The following is a 22,954-nucleotide window of genomic DNA, read 5'->3' as shown; positions in this document are numbered from 1 at the left end:
CTTGGTGCCTACACATCAGGGCCGGCCCTCTGCTGAAGAAATCCAACCGAAACAAATTAGTGGAGCTGGGGAAGAAAAGAACTGCCTATACACTACAGTACAGACTAATTTTTATGTGCTTTTGCCAGGAGGGACATAAACCAGAGAGGTTTCAAACTGTGACACAGGATAGAGGTGTATTAAAAGTAAATCTTTCCCCCTCCATTTTGCGAGGCTCTATTGTGCTGTCATGTTGCTGCGACTTTATGGACTTTTGGAACACGAGCCCCCAGCCTCTTTTTTGGGGGGTAATCAATTAAACGAGGAAGTTCGCTGAGCCTTACAACTCGATTATTAGCCTGTCCTTTTGAAGTTTTATTTTAGGGGGCTGGGGAGGTGGTGACAAGGAATCAGGCTTTAAATCAGTGGGGCCGATGCAGCAGTGTTGAAGCGTTTGCAGTCTATGGCCTTATTGGAAGGGTTTGTCAGGATGTGGCGCTGGGCGAAGACCAGATTCAGACTTTCATGGTTAATGAGGTTTCTGCGGTGGCAGTTACGGTCAGTGGCATGAGTCAGGCAGAGGGCAAGGACTAGGCACCTGCTGCTGCTGCTGCTGCTTTGGCTGCTGACAGGGAAACGTTTGCTTGAATAGAAAAGCATTCGAATACAGAAGGAGAAAAACTAATACAAATTTTTCTGACCTTACATTTTCTTACATTTTGCAGTCTCTCACAATTTCTGGTAGTTGGTAGCCGTGCATCACATACAAGGAAATAAACAGATCTAATTAGATAGATATAAATATAACAAATAAGGCAATTTACCTTTTTCGATCCCGCAAATCCCTCAGACTCCAGGAAGAAATAAGCGAATGGCATCAGGACGAAGAGGCAGAGGTTGGAGAACAGTGACACCAGATTCCACAGCCCTGCATAAACCAAAGTGTGTATGCATACAGTCATAAATCATACATCAAAAATCTATATTAAGTTTTATTTTTAATGTGACATGAGTGTGTTCCTTTGAATATTATTATACAGTGGTTGTGAAGTGAGTCTGGCAAGTGTCTCTTTGTCAATGTATGAGTCTCTGATGCCCTCTGGTGGCAATTGGAACATCCAACAGCCTAAATTACACCGGTGGTGATGCTGTCAATCTGCATTGGTGATTGTGACACTAAAGACAAAACGTGATCTGATAAATTGGGATACTAATTTACTGGCTATGTCCGTCTACCAGCGCATATTCAAGATTAAGTCAAATTTGTTGTATGCTTCATTTACCTTAATCACAACTAACATTCATTCTACAAGATTCTATATCTTTTCTACAAATTTTAGAAATCATGAACCCTGTTAAGTATAAAATTCGATGGGTTACACAGACAGACATTTCCATCTGGTTATTTTATCCTTAAACAGTGTTTCAAGTTGATTTCCCAAAATACTTTAATGTATTATTATTAATCAGTAATATTACATATACTAAGAACCCCTCAAGCTTTAAACTGCAACAATGCACTTATCCATTGTAAGCTTAATTATTATCATACATTTTATATATTATTATCAGTTATAATGTAATTAGTATATGTTTACATACAACAGCAAAACAGACATTGGGGTTAGGATTGGCATTTACACGTAACATTTAATTTAAAACAATTTGGACATGTTAATCACAACATGTACTGAGTTTGATAAAAGTGTATAAAGTTAATTATGATTCCAATGAATGTTAATGCAACTACGTGACAAGATATTTGCTTTATTTGCAAACAAATACATCATGCGTGACAGTAAAGTGAGAGAGAAAATGAGTTAATGAAACTGAAAAGACACGTGAACCGTGTGATCCACTGACCATGGATGAGGGAGCCATTGAGCCACTCAATGTAATAGTTTTTGGGGAAGGAGAGGAGGATCTCACTACTAATGATTGAGAAAGGCAGGAGGAAGACGGCACCACCCGACACTGCCAGGGTGAAGGTGCACAAGTACAATCTGCAAATAGAATCAAACACACACATAAACAGACAAAAACACACAAACACACACAGTATTAGGGCCAGTCGGGTTAAAAACGAACACATGCAGAATAACAACAAGGTAATAAGGTTTTTTTTCTTGTTAAAATCCGATTATGTTACGAGCTTGGTTACTTGGTTACTGAGGGATTACTTTTGGATTATGTGTTATATTAAACAAGAGTCACTTGATTTACAGTGTGATAGGAATTAATAAGCAGAAGAAAAGTGCAGATTTCACTTATTTGTTGACCACTCTAATTGCACTGGATTTAACAGCCAGCAGGCTCATTGTCAATCTGTTCTTTCAATCATCCTTCTGCTCTTCACTTTACACACCCCTGCTCTGCTCCTGAAACAAAGGACATGGATTGGTTCTGCAGCTTGGTGATTGGTAGGCTCTAGGTTTCTAGATTGGGCCCAGGGGAGTGACCATCTGCTCAGTGGGACGGCACAAAGTCACCATTTCACCAAAGGAACTAAGTTTTCTGAAATGCTTTCCATTATTTTGATGCACCTAGAGTTTCAATTTCCTCTGCAGGATGCTTGTGGCTACAACAAGCATCAGTGAGAGTGATTTGTAATTCTACACCGAGATCGCTGATACTTGCCACCACTGGTCTGGTGTCAGTAACACAGTGAGGGAATTAGTGGGTTAGACAGTGGATTGTGAGTGTAGTTAGTGAGTGTAGTAGAATGTAAGTCCAACCAATCATCACAATTGATAAACTGGACCCAAACAATATTTGTCAATCATTTGTCCTTTTTTTGGTCAAACATGACTTCAATGATTACTCTATTATAATTACTATACAGTAATGTATACTTTCATTCTTTTCAATTTTCCTTCTTCAAGCAGCTAACTAACTTTCCTGGCTTATATTTTCTTGCATAAGTTCACTTTAATTAAACAAACTTAATTTACTTGTCTCTACATAGAACAAAAATCTGCTAGTTCATCTGTAAAGTTATCAAATTTTCAAAATCACATGAAAAAGAAAGTTAACTCACGAGATTCTGTTGACCACAGCATCTTCATCCTCGTGGTCATCTGTGAAGGAAACCAAACAGCTTTAGTCACATAGTAGGACACTAACGAGGCTGAGAAGCTGTGTACGGTCTGTGTTTTTATACATTGCATCATTTTTAAGATAGAAATTAGAAGAACACAACATTTGAGTTTTTTATTATTATTGGGGACATACTGATGTCTCTGCAGAATACAAGTATCTGATATTTTCCCACGCATACTTTATATTATTGAAAGAATGCTCAAGGCATCTATAATTGTTTTGAAAACAATCTATTGCTAATTCGATAGTTATATTGACCCTTTCATTAAAAAACAAAACCTAGAACCAACCAGTAGGTGTAAAAACAAGAGCAGCCTAGATTCCTGCTGTACAAAACTCCAGAAGGAATTTGTGGTACAAAGTGGTCTACTTTCAAAATGAGACAAGGGAAGAACAGGTGACCTCCACATACTATATTTGTCCTGAGGAAATAGGATACAGTTCATAAAGCCGGCTCCATATCTTGGTTCAAAAGATCAAAACCTGCGTGAAAGACATTCCAGAAGAATAGAAAATAAGATCTCACCCAGTGACTCGCTTCCCTTGAGTCTTGCATTAGTGATTTTCAATACACAGGACAGGATATATCACTATTAAGCCTCACTGTCAGAATGTAGCCCATTGTGTCCATGTGGCCACAGCCCTAAAAGCAATTTTGGGCGTTTACAGTTTACACTTTTACAGAGGTGACTTGTGGGTGAGGTCTCTCCTACAAACAGCTAATGCATTCTTGGTATTGACTTTCTTTCAGTCCACGTACAATGAAGGGCTCTGTCTGTGCTCAAACAAGCAGTAACACAGATAACCAGACTTCTACAATGTTAGCTGTGAAAATAGTTCCACCACAGACACGTTGCATTAAACCGATGCTTTAAGACGTGCGACCGTCTCACGACCCAGACACTTGGAAAATACCTGTTCCCACAGAGCGGGAGATCGTATTCTGCAAGAGCACTTACCAGTCTTCCTCTTGTATCTGGTTATGATGCAGTAGGACACGATGTAAAGGACTGCAAACAGGAGGAAACAAATCTGAAACGACAACATAATAAGAATTTTAGTACGGGGTTTATTATGACTGATGATAAATCATAAATCAGCAAGCAGATACCAACAGTATTTTTCAAATTTATGTTTGTGTCCTGTTGTGTGCCATTGTTTAATATAGCTATCTGAAAGAATTTGGTTTAGCCCACAATCGGTTACCAATTTATACTAATGAGAACTAAAATCTACGTTCTGCATCATGTGAGAACATTGATGCCTCAGTATTTTCCCATGGCTTACAGTGAGCAGGTAGATTCAATGGCACTCGAGTGTAAAAGTAGTGTCTATAATGCATTTACTACAGCATAGACAGCTGTGGAAAGAAGACCATTTCCTCCATGCACTACTGTGATGGTATAGAAAATGTTGTCTCTTGGTATTTGTATAAATAACCATATGAGAGCATAGATTTGTTATAACAACCAAAATAAGAAACATTTCCTCTCGCTGTAGCACTAATCTAATCAACGATACAGTTAACTATTAAGAGCAAAACATTGCAACGTGTCATTGTTTTTCTAACATTCAATGATTGATTAAACCAAAGCTACAAGCAAAGTGGTACCGATATCACTGATGCAGGGAGGTTATTAAGTAACACCTGGCTCCAAACAAGCTGGATGGTCTTACAGAAAGAATACCGTTCCACATTCTCTGCTTCTACTATGACGGTGACTTGGATGTAACTAATGTTAGAACCTCGCACTTCAGCACTTTACACCCTGTCAACACCGCAAAGCTCATCATGGCCAAGGTCGGATCATGAAAATGACTCAGCCAGACACCAGACAGCCTGTGCACGTTGCAGACAGAGACACAATATTATTGAAAAAATTCAAAAACAAAAACAGTGCTCCCTATCACTTGCAGTTCCATTCCAAGTGAAAAAGATTAATTTCCAAGGTACAAACTCTGTTTTGACATTGGCTCAAGCAAAACACGTGTGTCCACAAGGGGACAAACCCAGAATAACACGCATGTCAGGTGCACAGAGCTGATAAACTGGCACAGACACATAGATGCAACAGTCTGAGGGAAGATAACAGCAAGTTTCAAGCACACCAGTAAATGCTTCTTGTAAGCAACTTCAACCAACTAAGCAATTCACACCTTTGTGACATATGAACTCAAACTGTCCAGTCAGCACTAATGACTTGAATATTTCTTCAAGCATGTACTGACCAGTGTGTTTCCCCGACAAGTCGCTTTCAGCAGTAATTGAACTTTAAAGAAACCTGAATGCTTGATCATGCAAATGTATCTCGATTTAAGTGTTATGATGTGCATGGAAAAGACGGATAGAACAAGTAAATTAATGTTTGGAAAGTTTGTATTTTAGTTTAGAAAACCATTGCACTGCCTCTAAATTATAATCATTTCAACAGCACAGGGTGGCTGCTCAGGCTGCAACATAACACTTTACAATTTATCCAGCACAACATGTGAAAGGCTGATAAGTGTATTAGAGGCTGTTTGGAGATGGCATTGGCCAATGTTATTACTGAAAGTATCACGTTTTTACGCGGTGTTAACCGGGTTACTCACATAACACGATTTTCTGTGTTCTGTGTAATCGCAGGCATGGCATTCTTTAATGGAAGACACACTTTCCCACATTTAAAAGGTCTGTTAAAAGTGTACCGTCTTCCCACTGAGTCATGTTTACTCACTTTAAAAACTTAACCCAGAATAGCATTGACTGCAAAAAGTAAACACAACAACAAACATGAATCCGCCAGTGCCAGTGGAAATCAATCCATAAGCCGACTCATACACATTACGTTTAAATGACACAGAGACATCAGAACATTATGTAAGGCTGAAGCATGCTGATATGGGATACTGGGAGGCCGATGAAGAGAGACGCTGAGGACAAGATGTGCAAGCTGAAGCTGAGCTGTTGAACTTGCCTACTTGTGAGACATTTGATAGTTTCTGTATTTCAAAAGTGTCTGCCGGGAATAATCAACAAGACCTACTCCAGACAAAACGCCCCCCTCTTCCTAGTTGATTTATTTCTGAAATCAGAAATACACACCAAGACGCTAACAATATTATGGTTTGCAGCAAAGGGAGATCAGTGGCAATGTTCAGGGCTTTAGTTGGTTAGAGATTGTTAAGTTGTTTACTTTATCACGGTTTTTCAAGTGGGCAGCAAACAAGGACCTGCTGTGTCTGACACCTGAAGTATAGCTGCAATGGATAACAACCTGTCTGACAAGAACACAACTTGTTATATTTTTAGTATTAAACAACAAAGACCGATTTGTATCCTGATATAATCAATATTATTCCAAAGACTCGAACCATTAAATCTAATAAAAACTATGAAAACTTTGACTTCAAACTCCCATTGCAAACAAACCTCTTCAGGTTTTCATGTGAGTGGTAGAAACGTGCACAAACAAACCTTTGACTTCAAAATATAAATTCTGCTTCACATAAGACTTAACGTTAGGTTACATTTCACCAGTTAATGTGTTCTTACATTAGGTCTTAACCAGGCTTGAAGAGAAAATGTCAATGTATGATCTTATAATAAAATATATACATACAAAACCAAGGTCTCCTCTCTAGTATACCTGTATTACTGATGATTGGGACATACAAAATAAAGGTAATCTCTCTAGTACACTGAATATATAAAGGTATCCTTGGTGTAGTACACTTGCATTACTGAAAACTACGACATGTTATCTATGCATGATGTTATAATACTATATACACATACAAAATAAAGGTCTCCTCAGTGTAGTACACTTGTATTACTGATGATTGAGACATGTTATCTATGCATGATGTTATAATACTATATACACATACTAAATAAAGGTAATCTCTCTAGTACACTGAATATATAAAGGTCTCCTCTCTAGTACACTTGTATCACTGATAACTACGCCATGTTATCTACGCCCCTGTCAAATATCTTCCTTGTGTATTTCTAAACGTCCCGAAAGAAAACATTAGCCAAGTTAAACCCCTGTAATCAACTGGTTCGTGGTGGCTAACGTTGACGTCCGCTCACTTTTAATTAGCACGCTCGCTCGTCGTTTTCCACCTGAAACAAGAAGTGTGTCGCAGGTAAATTCGCAGCCTACGTTAAAAACCACCGACGTGTTTTCAGCCCAGGGTCAGAACTACCGAGCGATGCTAACGCTAGCTGCCCGTCAGCGTGCGGCGGCGGCGGCGACAGGAGGAGGAGGAGGAGGAGGTCGTTAGCCTGCTGCTAGCCGCGACTAGCCGCTCCGTGCGCTACTTACGATGTACTCTCGAACTTGGCTGTGGAAATTCTGCTCTCTGATAGAAACATCGTCTTCTTCCATTCTTCATATTGCAAATGCGAAAAGGCGGCTACAGACTCGCTACGTGCTAACTGGCACCTGCGGCACCGGCGACAACTCCGGTGTCTCCTCCTCTGGACATCTCAGCCCGAGGCAGTTTACATGCGAGAGCTAACACCGCTTCGTCCTGACGAGAAAAAAAAAGGAAAAAGACGCCCCAAAATAAAAAACGTCATTATCCGGCGTCAGCGCGGCAACGTGACCCGGAAGTAAACCAACAACATTGTCCTCATGGAGACACATGTGCAGGTATTTGAATGTCTCCTGCTTCCACCCGGCGCTTGTTTTTGTTGCCTCAGACGCTAAAGTTAGCTTAGCCGTGTGTTTTTAAACGCAGGTAGCCCGGTTGAGGTTACTTAGATAGCCAGTGTCTCCAGGTTGGCTTGCAGAGATGAAGGGGAAATGGAAGCCGAGAAGCAAGAGCAACCAGGCGACGACGACGAAGAAGAAGAAGGGGAATATAGTGTTGCACAGATACATGGTGGCGGTGGATGAGTTTGTTCAGAGCAAGAGTGGCACGGAAGAAACTGAGCCTGAGCCTGAGCCCGAGCCCGAGTTGAGAGGCGTGAAGAGGAAGAGCAGGAAGGAGCTGCGCAAGGAGAAGAGAAAGATGAAAAAGGCCAAAATGAAAAGTTACTACGAGGGGAACAAGGCGCTCAGTTTGCCCGCAGACGATGGTGATGGTGATGGTGACATCTCGGGTGAGAAACAGCCACCTGTGCAGGAGAAGGAGAAGAAAACAAAGAAAGCGAGTAAAGAGGTGTCAAAAACAAATGCAAGTCGACCTGCTGGAGCTGAAAAGGGGAAATCAGGGAAGTCTGACACGCCAGCGTCTTCCAAGACAGGCAAGAAAGTGAATAAGCTCCAAGAATCGAGAAAGATGGCGCTCATGGAAGCAAATGAGCAAGAGGACAGAGAGATAAAGAAGCTGGAGCGACAACTGGGATTGAACAAGAGGAAGAACAAAAAAACTCTCCCTCAGTCCTTTGTCGCCGATGGACTTGATTACATCCTCGGTGTGCTTGACTCCAGCTCTTCGGCTGTGGGGGTGTACGATGACGACGAGGACGTGGACATGGCCAAAGCGAAATTTGAAAAGCTGGGAGAGAGTGACTCTGCTTCATCGGATGAGGACGAGGAACCTGGAGATGCGATTGCAAGTGAAGGCAGCGATGAAGACATGTCTTCCTTAGATGATGAGAAGGATGAGGATATTGAGGAGGAAGCAGAGGAGGAGGAGGACGAAGAAATGGAGGAGGATGAAGAAGAGATGGATGAGAGTGATGAAAATGAAGGAGACACAGAGGAAGAAGCGGTAGCTCCTGACACTGAGACAACAGAATCCGTCCCAGAAAATGTGAGTCCACAAACCTTGAATATATGTTTCTTACCTACTGATATTTTAAATACTATATAACAGATCTGATCATATTTTTTACATCCTCTGTTGTCCAGACTTCCTCTACAACTGGAAAGTACGTGCCGCCTCACTTACGCAACATTGGAGATGACAAACGCAAAGCTGAGCTCGTAAAGCTAAAGAGGAATGTGAAAGGTCTGCTCAACAGGTACGTCTCAACACAGAACTACATTTAAACCATTTCCCACACATATTAAATCCTCTATTATAGATGCCAAATAAAATAAAGATCCTCATCCTCGACTCTTCCAAATACAGACATTTTTGACATATCTAAAGATTACATCCTGTAAAATATGATCCATTTTATCCCTGTGATGTGTCGTATACCAAATATTTTGTGCTTTGTTTCTGTATGTATTAGCGGTGATGTTAACTTAAAAGTAGTGATTCACCCATAATTCACTGACTCTTTCAGGCTGAGTGAGGCCAACATGGCATCTATCTGTGGTCAGCTAGAGGAGATATACATGAACAGCAGCAGGAAGGACATGAATGACACCCTGACTGAGGTGCTACTAGCAGCCTGCGTCACACCGGCCCTGATGCCCGACAGGCTGCTGATGGAGCACGTCATGCTGGTCAGCGTCCTCCATAACGCCGTCGGTATAGAGGTAAAGATATCCCTTAATTCAGGGTTTATACACATTCTGAGTTTCTGGAGAGATTTCCCTTCAGTAGACTTTCATTTCACTGTCTCATATTAAACTAATATTCACCTCTCGCTGCGCATGAATCTGAATTGTTCGCATTTCATCATTTTCCAGGTGGGGGCCCAATTTCTCGAGACAGTTGTGCGGAAGTTCGACGAGATGTACAAGAACCCCAGTGAAGGCAAAGAGTGTGACAACCTGGTGGCAATCATTGCTCACCTCTACAACTTCCAGGTGGTGCATTCTGTCCTCATCTTCGACATCCTCAAACTTCTAGTGGGAGCGTTTACAGAGAAAGACATTGAACTAGTTCTGTTCGTGCTGAGAAATGTCGGCTTTGCCCTGAGGAAGGACGACGCCCTGGCTTTGAAGGAGCTCATCACTGATGCCCAACGCAAGGCCAGCGATTTGGGGTCGAAGTTTCAGGATCAAACCAGGGTAGGGAATTCCTTTTACTTCATCTGCCATGAAGCAGATATTCTTAAATAAGTCAAATCTATCCTTGACGACATTATTGTGTATTGATTTCTCAGCTATGTGTCTGTTTTGGAAGCTTATCTTGGATTAAATGATGTTTTATACTTGTCCTCAGGTGCGCTTCATGTTGGAGACCATGCTGGCTTTGAAGAACAATGATATGCGGAAGATCCCGGGCTACGATCCTGAGCTTTTGGAGAAGCTGAGGAAGTTGCAGAGGACTCTGGTGGGTGATTTTCTACAACATGACCATATTTGATTTAAAATAATCTTATTTCCCTACATTAGTGGAAATATTCAATTTTAAATGTGGACCGATAGTTATACAGCAGCTTCCAGCCTTACCACCAGATGGCACCAGAGTACCATCTATATAGATTCCAGAGTGTTGCTAATACCTTTAGCCTGACTGCCTTAATATCAGGATTGCAGGTGTTTCTATTATAGAACCGGTGTTTTTACCTCCTGTGTGCACGTGTGACTGATTTATTTGTGCACGTGTGTAACTCAGATCCAACGCAGTGCAGCAGGCAGTGACATGAAGCTGAGGGTCTCTCTGGACAACCTCCTGGCCGCAGAGAAGGTCGGCCGCTGGTGGATCGTCGGCTCCTCGTGGAGCGGAGCGCCCATGATCAGCGACCCAGGCAACACAAGCACAAAACAGAGTACTGCTGAAGGACAGGTAGAGATGTAACATTTTCAAAAACAGCAAAAAAAACTCACACATTAAGAAAATGTGTGTTTGGCCTCAGCAACATCTGTCACTTAACTGTTGTCTCTGTTTTATTTGTCTCAGTTTAGTGCCAAAGTCTTAGAACTGGCCCGGAAACAGCGGATGAACACTGAAGTCAGAAGAAACATCTTTTGTGTTCTCATGACCAGCGAAGATTACCTGGATGCATTCGAGAAATTGCTCAGGTTTGTCACAGTTGTTTTTTTATTTCTACGTGGCCCAGCTAGAAGATGTGTGTTTCAGTGTCTTTTCTCTGTTGTGTGTGAAGGATGGGACTGAAGGACAAGCAGGAGAGAGAGATTGTACATGTTCTGATGGACTGCTGTCTGCAGGAGAAAACCTTCAACGCCTTCTACGCTGTACTGGGAGAGAAATTCTGTACCCACGATCGCCGCTTCCAGGTACCCCAGCTAAATCTCAACATGAAAGAATCCGCACTTCATTCACATGCAAGCTTAACTAAACAGAACCTAATGCAATTCTCCTGCACTTAACTTTATTAAATAAACTTGTCCCTCAGTTCCACAAAAGCTTAATGAACTTCCAAAACAAACAGATTGGGAAATGGAATAAACAACTTCCCAAGACAGTTTTATTAATTAGACATTGAATTGTTAAGATTAAGATATATGCATAATATTAAATATGTTACATTTTAATTATTTAAAAAACATTTCAATCACAGTTATATTAAAGATACTTATTATGAAAGTTTCACCTATAAATGTTGTTTATTCAGTCTTTAAATTGAATGAAAGGTTCTGTGTTTTTTCTGTAATTCTCAGAATTATCATTTACATTTATGTAAGAAATGATAAAAATAACTTTATATTAAATAATGCACTCTGTGAATGTATAATCTGTATTTGAATGCAGAACATGAAGGGGTTAGGTGGCAACTTCACTGTACACAAGTTGTGACTTTGTGTTTTAATGTTAGATAAGTTAATGTAGATTTTATTATGAGAAACTGTGAAAAGGTTGAATCATCCAGTCTGTGTGTGTCTGTGTGTGTGTGACCACCCAGTATCTCTATCTGTGTGTGACCTGCATGTGGCCTGCAGTTCACCTCTGCAGTGTGGGAGTCTCACACCTCTCTCACCTCTTACATTATTTGACCCAAACTGTGATGACAAACAATGGGGGGCAGACCACACTTCCTACTTTGCTGCCATGTCGTCCCCCGGTGTCTGCAACAGAAACTGATGACCATTGTCCTCATCAAAGAGCTCGTGCCCGGGCTGCTGGGAATGTTTGCTTTTCTCATGTAAACTGGATGGGGAGGAGATGATTACCTGTGCTCCTTACCTTGATAGTTAGAATAGAATTATCTCTGTGCTGGGTGTCCTTCAATGCTGTCATACTATCCCTCAGATTGATGTCCTGTATTCTTCTAGATGACTTTCCAGTTCAGCCTATGGGACAAGTTCAGGGAGATGTCCAACCTTCCCTCCAAAACCTTAAACAATCTGGTCCAGCTGGTCTTCCTCTTTCTCCAGAGAAAGTGCCTCTCGCTCTCCATACTTAAAGTAAGAGACGTCCAGCCTGGAGCTTTATTACTTTGATATATTTGATGATGTAAAGTGAAGTTAATCATATTTATTACAGTCACCTCTGTGGTTTTCTGTGTAGGTAATCGAGTTTGGGGAGCTGGACAAGCCCACGGTGCGCTTCTTGCGTCAGGTTCTGACCAAACTACTAAAAGAAAGTGAGCCGGAGGACCTAGCCATCATATTTGGAAGGTGAGATTCATTGTGCTTTCAGTTACCTCTTCGAATTTAAAACCTGTAAACTAATACAAAATAAGACCAATAGATAGACCGGTCAACAACCATGAATTATTCCCTGGGAATTTTGGGAAACATCCCTTATCTCGCAATGTTAAAGAAAGTGAAAAATAATTTCCTGCATCCACCCTTTACTCCAAAACCAGCCCAACATGTTATAGGTTCTTTATTGACTCATGTCCCATCCGTCCACCAAGTTTCATGGAAATCAGTTCAGTAGTTTTTTAGTAATCCTGCTGACAAGCACTCCTTGTTGGAGGTAGAGCCAAAACTGCCATCCACAGAGCCACTGTGCTAACATGGCTAAAAAGTCCATTTAAACTTTTGAGCAATGTTAACCTCTATTAACCCACATCTTGTAAAACGTCTCCTCTTTGCTGCTTGGGACTATGTGAACGTCTGAAAATCAATGTCCCTCATTGTTTTCCATCTGCCAGGATCTCAGGAATTCCCAAGCTCGGAATGCTGCGGGAGGGCTTGAAGCTTTTCATCAGCCACTTCTTGCTGAAGAATGCCCAGTCACAGGAACCAGCTGAGCAAGCAGCGATGCTGTCGGAGCGCGCTCAGGTCGCCACCAAGGCCATGGAGGCTAAAGAGGCCAAGCTCAAACTGTAAAACCACAACAGACTTACTTTAAACCAGAACTGTGCATCACAAGACGGCTTGTTGGAGTGAAATGCATCTTAATTCAGAGAACAGAATCCTACGCTTTATTTTAAACAAGAAAAAAATATGATTTTGATATTAAATCAACGTTCTTGACATTATTTTCCATGAAGGTTTTAAGTATGGTTGATCACGAATATGCTTTTTTAGCATAAACGAGTTCATCTTTGATTTTGTGGATTAGATATGACAGATTTAGCATATGTTCAATTATCTAATAGCATTGCATTGGATATTTTGGATATTTCATCTCCCAGATACATCGTTCATGTTGTTGCTTCTACATGGGTGAAATATCACATGGTATTATATCTTAACAAATTCATTTGAAATCTTGGCACTGGAAAATATTCATATAATTAATTAAACATTAGTCAAAAGCTAAAAGCTCTGATGTATTGTTGAGAGAAAGATTTTTTTTAAAAACTGCTTTCATTTCCTCTGTTTTTCTTTAATGTTCTTTTCTGATTCTGTCCTCATGGAGGCAGTGTACAGCAAGAGTTAATATCACAAGGTTCAGACACCTGGAGTCATCCTACTGAGCTTCACTGGGTCTATTTACACTCTTACACAAAATAAAATGCATTATAATAGTCTTTTCCAGCCTTGAACACAACTGATTAGTGAACATTTCTATCTTTTTATCAATTTATGTTGATATTTCTACTTGGCCTCTGCGAGTGCGACATAAACAAGAGCCGTCAGAACAGAGGGACGGCGGCGTTGTTCATTCAGTGTTTTCACGCCCTGATGAAATGACCCCGGGCCTTGAGTCTAGCCTTTTCTGTTTGCTCGCTGACACCAGTATCTGCCCGCGTGGTTAGCATAGCAGAGTCGCTCTGTTACATTTGATACTTGCTCCTATTAATTAGCTCCATTGGTGCGGCCTGCATCAGAGCGCGGTCTGAGGTCAGGAATGGGCCACCAAGGTCAACCAGAGGAAATGTCCTCTGGTAAGCTCATGTCATAGGAAGTAAAAAGGGGTTTTATACACGGGTATGACCCAGTTTTTTGATGACGGATAGAGCATCCCTCCATCCACAAAAAGGCACATGTGGACTGGGGGTGTTTTCGGTGAGAAATGGAAGGTACTTGTGAGGAAAACTCCCCAGTTAAAACGTGGAGATAGTGGGATCAATGGTCTCACTGTGCCCTCCATACACTGGCCATTGTCTGCAGCCGTGAGCCCGAGAACTGTCACCAACTTTACCTGGTGAACTCTTGGTTTTGGCTTGACCCTCGGCTGAACTTAGATTTAGTCTGCTGAAGATAACCAGCAGATCCCACAGTAATCCTGTTACAAATGGCACATAATCAGTCAACCTCTGCTATAGTTTCACACTGATGACAGCGGGAACAAAGATAACAAGCGAGACCATTTTGTGCACAGAGAAACTAGCTTTCTAGAAAATATCTGTTGCATAGTAAGCACACAAAGAGTTGAGGTGTCAAATTGTCCAAATAGCTCAGTCACAGTGGGAAAATTACTAAATGTCATAAGTAAAGAATATTTAAATATTAAATATAGCAGGTGATAACGCACCTTAAATATATACATGTTTGTGTAGAATGGAAGTGATGCTAACCGTGCATTTGCAGGAATACTTATTTATTTTCTTGTTTTTGTTTTTCAATGGCCAATTTCTAAATGTTTATGCAATATGTCATAATTTAACTTTTAGGTTATAATTAAAGGGAGGTCATCGCAGGTCATCTTGAATCCAATCCTACCTATATTTTCCAATAAAGACCCTTCAAAATGAATGAATAATAAATAAATGAAATAAGAGAATACCAGAATGTAATTGTATAGTGACATTTGAATCACTCTTGATAAGTAGATGTTAACATTTACAATATTTCTGGAGATGTGAATCATTTCCAGATGATTTCACTCCTGAAAATAGTCCCTGAGCAGCCAGGTCGTCGCTTAACACGCCGTTTAAAAGGCTTTAATAATACGAGCCCCATTGCTAGTGTGGTGTGAAATGTTTCCTCCGTCTGCCGGGCTGCTCGCTGTTTGCTCTCACTGCACGTTTGCACGGATCCGACAGCGCTATTAACAGTAATTCCCATGACCCCACCTGTCAGAGCAAGGAGAAAAGCACAAGTCTCTGTGCGCACCAGGGCCCGAAACTCTGCAAAGTGTGCGTCATAAATCAAAAGGAAGAAAAAAAGACTTGCGTCAAAATACCAACTGCGTGAGTTTTATATAAAAGCATTTTTATTTCACAGTTTCCACCGAGAGAGACGCTAAACTAAAAAATAATTTAGCATGCACTGGTATGACCATTTTATAAATACAGTATAGAAAAATAAACATAACACTTTTTTTTAGCGTGACACGACACACTACTCGGAGGTATAACACCACAAAGAACAAAATAAGGCCAAAATAAGAGGAATGGCAGCAGACTATGGGCTGTGTGGCTTATTGAACTAATCACAACAAGTACAGGTCGCGAAGTCCCGATCCAGTTTACAGCGTTTTGTATATGTCACAGTTTATCTATATGCTGAGTGATGTGTGTGCGTTATAAAATCTAAATATCCACTTGTTATTGCTTGTTTATTATGACATTATGGGCATTTATTTTTGACCTAATTTCTATTCTTTTCTTTTCTTTTTTTTATGACAAAATGCTCATTTCTTCCATGTAGGTGATTAGAGATTGGATAACATGCAACTGCACTTTATAGCGAGAATCCCCCACAGTCTTTATAAATGGAGATCTTCATCCCTTCTTCTTTTTTCTCCAGCTTCAGGGCTGTGGACTTATGTCACTGGCGCGATTCCTCTCGTCGTCCGATGAGCAGTCGGACGAGTTGTACATGAAACTCTCGCCCTCGTCGTCGTCACTGTCCCGGAAGTCTTTTATTCTGCCGTTTTTTGAGTCTGTCTTGCTGCGATAATCCGACTTTTCGAGTCCGTCAGATTTCTCCTGGCCGCTCTTGCTGCCCTTTTGCTTCTCGGCCTCCTGGGCGGCCTGCTCTTTGGCCTTCTTGCTTCTTTTCCATTTCATTCGTCTGTTCTGGAACCAGATTTTGACCTGAAGTATGAGGAGAAACTATTTGAGTTTATTTGATTTAGACATATACGCACAGTAGAAGAAGAGAGGCCGGCTGGTGGCCACTGCGACAGAAGCTTCCCCGCAACTTTATTGCACATTATTTTATCCCCCTGTCTCATTTCTATAACCGTTACCTCTCTAATGTGCCCTTCCAGATCAAGACGTAAATATGTCCTTAAAATACTTAGGAAATAACACAAAAAGAAGAAAATATATCTGTGCGTAATTATGCGTAAAGTTTGCGTAAAGGTCACCATTCCACCTGACATTGACCTCTAGGGTGTTACAATTATCTTGCATCGAAAACAGGACTTAAAGGTTATTTCATCTTGAAGTCATTTTTTTTACAAATAATTTGTATCACGTAAAATATGAAATAGATGCAATGGCTGAACTGACATTTCCCATTGCAATTTAGATACAAGTGGAGAGATGGCACTGGGATTTTTCAGAAACAAGACACTAAATAGACATTTCCCTTTCATTTCTCAATTATATTTTAGATAAATTTATGTTTCATGTATTGTTTTAATATTAAAACCCATAAAAAAACTTGCTGCCCATGTTTTTGAGGCCATGGAAAATGTATTAATACAACCAAATTCATCTTAATATAAACGCTATGTGCGCAGACGTGGTTTACCTGTGTTTCTGTCAGCATGAGGGACGTGGCCACCTCAAAACGCTTCGGTCTGGACAGATACTTGTTCAGTTTGAACTGATGCTCCAGCTCCAGCAGCTGCTGACTTGTGAAGGCAGTTCTGGGTCTTCTGCACTTTCCGAGCAAGTTGGACTGCGCCTGAGCTGCAGGAAGAAAACAACATCAATGTCATATTTTCATTCAGTTTTTCCGCAGTAATCTGGGTCTAATAACGTTTATAACAAGAATATTATACTAAAATCATGACATAATTGCCAGCTCTTTGTTATGTTGTAATTTCCCATATCCCTAACCCCCCTGTTTAGGCAACAAGGTCGTCCACTTGTGAATATGTCCATAGAGAAACTATTTGCCATCGCGTTTTGACCAAATCTGTTAAAACGAGCGGAAACAAAAAGGCAGTATCTGGTGAGCAAACAGCATGTGGACTGTGGGTTTCACACCCCTCCGCCACTTTCCCACTGTCCATTATCTGACAATTTTAGTTCCTCTCTGAAAACCCATCACACTGTGACAGCCTGTTCATTCAGACATCTTCACATCTGAGGGAGAGAGTGCACCAAAAACGACTTTTATATCGAAATATAAGGAGAATGCATGACAATCTGTATTAGCTCAGGTCTCACACGCTATGTTTGAGCAGCATCACCACGGCCTGAGTTATTTTAGGGTTACTTCTCATTCATAGTTATCAGATAAATTGCCACATGGACCATCTTTTTTTGCTTTTGATAATCCTGGGTCTGTTTCTAGCTGCAGGTAAATTGTCATAACACTCTGTAGAGAAACAGCTACTCACCATTGAAGTCAGACATTTTGGGCAGCATCATCCCGGCTGTGGAGACCCGGAGCCAGTGGTCCAGCTGGAAGGTGCTGGCTGTCATTTTGATGGGATCACTGGCGTGGTGGTGAAGGGAGCCGTGTGGATAGGAGTAGGACAGGGCAGGGTGTTGGCCCGTGAGCGCAGCAGCGGAGTAGGTGTACATGGGATGGCCGTAGAGAGCCTGTGCGGGGATGCCTGCGGTGCTCTGCGGATGTAATCCAAGCATGCTGTGCGGGCTGTTGAGGAAGCCCGGTTTGGGGATCAGCCCGCAGGAGGACATCCTCGGCGGGGACGGCGTCTCGGCGCGCAAAGACTCGATGCTGGTGGTGAGCTCCTGGGCCGCCACGCTCCCGGACGACAGGATGGAGGAGGAGGACAGGGAAGTGACCAGCGCCAGCGGGGAGGTCTGCACCTTGGGTGTATCGACTGCTAAAAGCGCGTCGATGCGAAAGTTTTTGGACTTCTCCATTTGGGCCCCTTCGGTGCGCGTCCGTGTCGCCTGAGCTGCTGGTGAACGACGGAGGAGTCAGAGCCGCTTTCCCACCTCTCAAAAGTTATGATGTGGTCCGGAGTGTGAGGGAGCAGCTCCGTGTCACACTTAATCCCCGTCAGATGGAGGCGATTGGTGCAGCCGTCTGCAGGGGGCTGGTCCAAGCTGCGTGTGGGACCCAACACCGCCACTCTGCTGTAATCACTGTAAAGCACCGTGCTGCATGCCTGGCTGCTTTCATACAATATTACTGTTATAGGAAAACATCAAACATCAGAAAGATTTCATATAACTACATGTTATTTTTTTATTATAGACAACAATAGGCATTTCATCAGAGGGTCAAAGTTTCCAAAGTTAATATCCTAATCATGGGGGAGGAATTAATTAGTTTTCATAGGAATACACGTGCTGCACATTTCTGGGGATTGATTGACACTATGCATTTATATACAAAAATAAATACGTCACCAATTTAACCAAGGTCAGGAGAAGGTATAGTAGCATCATATTTTTTATTCACACAAACATACCAAATAACATAAAACATAATATAACAGTCAATGTATTCATTTTTTTAATCTTTCATTTTCTTTACATCCAAAGAAATTCTAATCATTTTTATAATCATACAATTATTTTATTCCCGATTATTTAAATGACCTTTTCTTGCTGACACATGTCTTTTCTCTGCTTCATGGTTCATCTCAGGATAGAAGATGGTTGAGAAAACGTTTTCTCAAATTTGAAATCATAAAACAGAGAAAACATGATGACAAATATTAAACGACACCACTGGTATTTGTTTCTAATGTGCAAAATATTTTGATAGCAAATTAAATTAATATACAAGCTGCTACAATTGAAAGACCAATGCGTAAAAAACCGAACATCTTGAGCCGGGGCACCCTGAGAGGCCAACTGGGAAATTTAAGTAAAAGCCTCCGTCTGTCGCTCCCCAAACCTGGAGGTGACAGACGCTCACTGACTGGTTCTAATGGAGCCATACAACCAAATCAATCAACTTACACCCGTGTGCTTCTAATATGATGCTATCAGCAAAACAGACTTGTGGATGATGCAGAAAAAAATCTCTAAAATCCTAGAATTGTTTTGTCCCTGTAATAATGAAATATTGTTGGTGTTTTTCATATTGAATAAAGAAGAATACAACATTTTTTATCCTAGATAAAAAGCCGTGGTTAGCAGTCAAAATAAGTCAAATTTTGAAACAATCTACCACCCAAATTTTTGTAATTGAAACCCTTCAAGTGTGATGAGGCGAGGGACGTAATAGGCCCGTGGCTCCTGGTGACTTGGGTCTAATAAGCCACTTAAAGTTAATGGAAGAGGAGGTCAAAATGAGAATTATTGACACCCCGTTGCCCTTAACCTGTCTACCAATAAAGCTGATTAGTTTTTGTCAATTCATCAGCCAGCCGCGCGCCGCGGGACGTTTATTTGCTCGGGGGAAATCAACAAGTCACCGGGTAGTTTTCAAGTAAAGGATCGCCATTTAATTGTGGCCCTTGATGATCATGACCAATTACAGGATGATAACGGGGAGATTGATGTGGGTGCGGGATGTGGGCGCGCATGGAAACGTGGACAAAATGGGTAGAGAGGGAGACAATTGACTGATGTGGACACCAAACACCCAAACCTGGTTTTTGAGGGGAAATGGCACAATGACGCATGATGTGAGACTGAGGGGTCTCCAGTGTTGTGCCACTTTCTTTTACGCAAATTTAAATCAGATTATTCAGCTTTTAATCACAAGGATAACTGAAATGCAACCACTGGAGAGGGTTATTGATCATAACCAATTTCAGAATGATAACGAGGAGATTGATGGAAACGTGTAGAAAATAGAAAAAGAGAGGGAGACCTACAGACACCAACCATCCAAATCTGTTTGTGAGGGGAACTGGCACTGAACACGACGAGGGGTCTCAAATCCTTTTGGCACTTTGTCCCCATGTGCTACTTTCTTTTAAGCAAATTTATTTTTGATCATTTTGGTTTAAATCATTGGGAAAAATAAAATGCATCCACATTAGAGAAAAGCTGAGAGAGTTATTATGATATTGCGAAGGGCTAAATAACCACCCTCACCCCTGGACACGCAGCAGAACCGAGGGAGTCTTATTTTGTAGTTTTCTCATTGATTAAATGCATTTTACCAGCCATCTTGCATCATAATAATAATAATTATTATAACAGTCGGACTCTTGGTCGCCGTGCGCCCGAGCTGCGCGCCCTGTCCCCACCTCGGGTTTAATTTCATTAAGGGGCCTCGCATGAATATTTCTATTAAAGCAGCGGTGAAATATGGAGCCATTTAGTATTGGCCTTCACCGATCAGCAGATTTATCGCCTCTTTTCATCACATCTAGGGGAGAGAAAATTAATAAGGCGCCCAAGATGGAACCGGACCCTAAAACCCCGGTCTCTCCTGAAAGCTGTTAATTTGCTCCGTAATTACTTTCACAATTAACTAAAATACAAATCACAGTGACAAATCGGGAAAGCTTATATATTAATTACGTTCGGCAAACGTGTTCATTATGAAAAGGCAATTCCGAGGGACCTGCACTGTCTCTTTTTAATGCAACAAATACCTTTAGGTGAAAGTGGCACAAGTGGTCGAATTCCATGAAATGTGTGAAGCTGCTTATGGCTCGTGGTCTGATTTGTCTGCCTCATTACTGTCAGATGAAAACCCCTTAATGTCAATGTCAATATGAGACAATCACCATTTATCCACAGCTACAATAAAGACTGAAAGTGACATCAAACTCTTCGTGGAATCCAATATCATGGTTAATTTGTCTCAGACAGTACATTGTGAATATGGAGAGGAAACATGCTCACTGTTTTATATAGAGGCCCAATCACATGTTATCGATGAAGCCATTTGCCTGCACGGGCCTGGTGCTCGTGCTTTTAAAGCCTTTATTCGTTCAGCCAATAAAAAAGCCCGACGAAATATGTCATCAGTTTGTTGACGAAATAAAGGCTGCAATAACAATGATGATAGCAACAATAATATTGATAAGAGTGAAAGAGGAATTGCATCCAATATAAAACATGCATGCTCCAAATTATGAATTTAAAACAGTGATAATATTATTGCAGCTTAAATTCACCTGCTCTGGAGAAAATAGCTTTAGTATATTATAAGAAAATGTTATAAAAAGCAAAAAAAAATAGAGGCAGGAAAATCCTAAAAATGGTGCAGATACTTGTCTCCAGGTTTACATATTTTATATGCAACATGAACACTATTCTATTGGGAGTGGAAGCCTCATTGTTGACTTCCATCATGTTCATATTTTATCGGCTGCAGCTTATTAAAGTGATCAGATGAGGGAGGTTTTTGCTCTTTGCTCATTACAACAAGCATCATTTCACCTCTGATGCTGTGTCAGGTGCTAGTCTTGGAAAGATGGAGGGTCGTGAGGAGAAGCTTTTCATTTTCATTTCTGGCTGACTGTCAGAGAGTCATTGCATCTTTGTGGTAGGTTTATATTGGACATGTAAACATTTCCTCTAGAAACTATTATTGCTATTGTATTGGATTCAATTTTATTAGACATGTGAAATTGCTTGTAGATAAAAACTGACAGATAATGAAGCATTGTCTTCTGGAAGAAGATCTTTGAATATTGGTTTATTGCATGAGGTCACACAGGTTATTCATCATTTATTATCTTTATAAATAAAATATTAACATCATAGGCCTACTTTTCTGATAAAATCTACATGCTTCAAAATAAAGACAGATTAAAATGAAATAACATAAGGGCAAAGGCAAAAGTCTGTAAAAAATGCAGAATAGTATCACACCAGTATGACAAATACCAGCCTCAACACAATACCACAACTAATCTTAAGTAATTATGCATTTATAGTCTGTTATGAGGAAAAGTAATATATATACAGCAATATTATATCAGTAAAAACACAATTGTGGATTATCTTGCAAGAGAATGTGCGGAGAGGATTTCATGGTTTCAGCCTTGGGCCAACAGGGACAGGTGATTTTTGCTGATTGACCTGTGATCACTTCATTGGGATAAATACCAGAGTCCCTATAGCCAATTGTAATTGTATTTCGTTTTTTCAGATAAAAAGTTATTTTTCTTCAAGAAGTCCAGAATCAATATTCTCCAGATGTCAAGGGAACATGATGAGAGTTTTCTGTGTGGCTGTTTACAAGGTCAACCATGAAGTCTCAGTCTCTGCCTCTGAGCCGACGTGGGTGGAAAACCCTTGAAGTGTAATGATTCGAACAACTACAGTTCAATGACAACGTGGTCGATGCCATAAATCCTGTGAAACTCAGAGATACTGTACATTTGAACACTTCACAACAGGAGTCCTGTAGCAGATGGTGTGGCCTGCACGGAGCCCTGCTGCTTCACATTATCAAGTTGGTCTGGAAATCACATGAAGACAAAAAAGACTCAAAGAGCCTTAATCCAGAGAGGGACTGTTGCAAGTTGTCCAAGATGCTAATGCCAAAAAAACAAGTGTGTTGAGGAGATCTGGTGCCGTTTCAAAGGCAAAAGGTGACTTTTCATGGCTCTTTTTGAAAGCATCTTTAAGTTCATGATAAAATACTCTATTTACATAATCCATAATCTATTAGTGAGCAGTTTACAGTATGTTAACATTCATCAGTCATATATGAACCCATAA

General features: G+C 40.9%; 3 protein-coding genes across 3 annotated transcripts in view; 1 reads left to right on the top strand and 2 right to left on the bottom strand.

The window, feature by feature from the left end:
- The window catches only part of lmbr1 (limb development membrane protein 1), a 30,341-nt gene extending 22,648 nt beyond the window's left edge, over positions 1–7,693 (bottom strand). Inside the window, exons 1-5 of the mRNA XM_034572144.1 lie at positions 7,389–7,693; positions 4,038–4,110; positions 3,017–3,056; positions 1,843–1,982; positions 804–907 (exon numbers count right to left, since the gene is read on the bottom strand). Coding sequence (XP_034428035.1) covers positions 804–907; positions 1,843–1,982; positions 3,017–3,056; positions 4,038–4,110; positions 7,389–7,451 — 420 coding nt within the window. The 5' untranslated portion in view covers positions 7,452–7,693. The remainder of the gene's footprint in view (positions 1–803; positions 908–1,842; positions 1,983–3,016; positions 3,057–4,037; positions 4,111–7,388) is intronic.
- Positions 7,694–7,766: 73 nt separating this feature from the next.
- On the top strand, positions 7,767–13,799 carry nom1 (nucleolar protein with MIF4G domain 1). Its single transcript, XM_034572142.1, has 11 exons — positions 7,767–8,826; positions 8,925–9,037; positions 9,308–9,503; positions 9,657–9,980; positions 10,135–10,245; positions 10,531–10,701; positions 10,816–10,937; positions 11,021–11,153; positions 12,150–12,281; positions 12,385–12,494; positions 12,977–13,799. Exons 1-11 carry the CDS (start codon positions 7,861–7,863, stop codon positions 13,152–13,154), a joined length of 2,556 nt encoding a protein of 851 aa, XP_034428033.1. The 5' UTR covers positions 7,767–7,860; the 3' UTR covers positions 13,155–13,799.
- A 1,523-nt stretch (positions 13,800–15,322) lies between these two features.
- mnx1 (motor neuron and pancreas homeobox 1) lies at positions 15,323–18,229 on the bottom strand. The gene is made up of 3 exons (XM_034572393.1): positions 17,737–18,229; positions 16,920–17,080; positions 15,323–16,255 (listed from the first exon to the last, which is right to left on the bottom strand). Exons 1-3 carry the CDS (start codon positions 18,227–18,229, stop codon positions 15,968–15,970), a joined length of 942 nt encoding a protein of 313 aa, XP_034428284.1. The 3' UTR covers positions 15,323–15,967.
- Between the last annotated feature and the right edge of the window lie 4,725 nt (positions 18,230–22,954).

The sequence above is a fragment of the Hippoglossus hippoglossus genome, chromosome 20 (assembly GCF_009819705.1).
Source record: "Hippoglossus hippoglossus isolate fHipHip1 chromosome 20, fHipHip1.pri, whole genome shotgun sequence".
In the NCBI taxonomy this organism is placed as follows: domain Eukaryota; kingdom Metazoa; phylum Chordata; class Actinopteri; order Pleuronectiformes; family Pleuronectidae; genus Hippoglossus; species Hippoglossus hippoglossus.
Note: the sequence above shows the minus strand (reverse complement) of the source record. Positions and strands in the feature narration are given on the sequence as shown.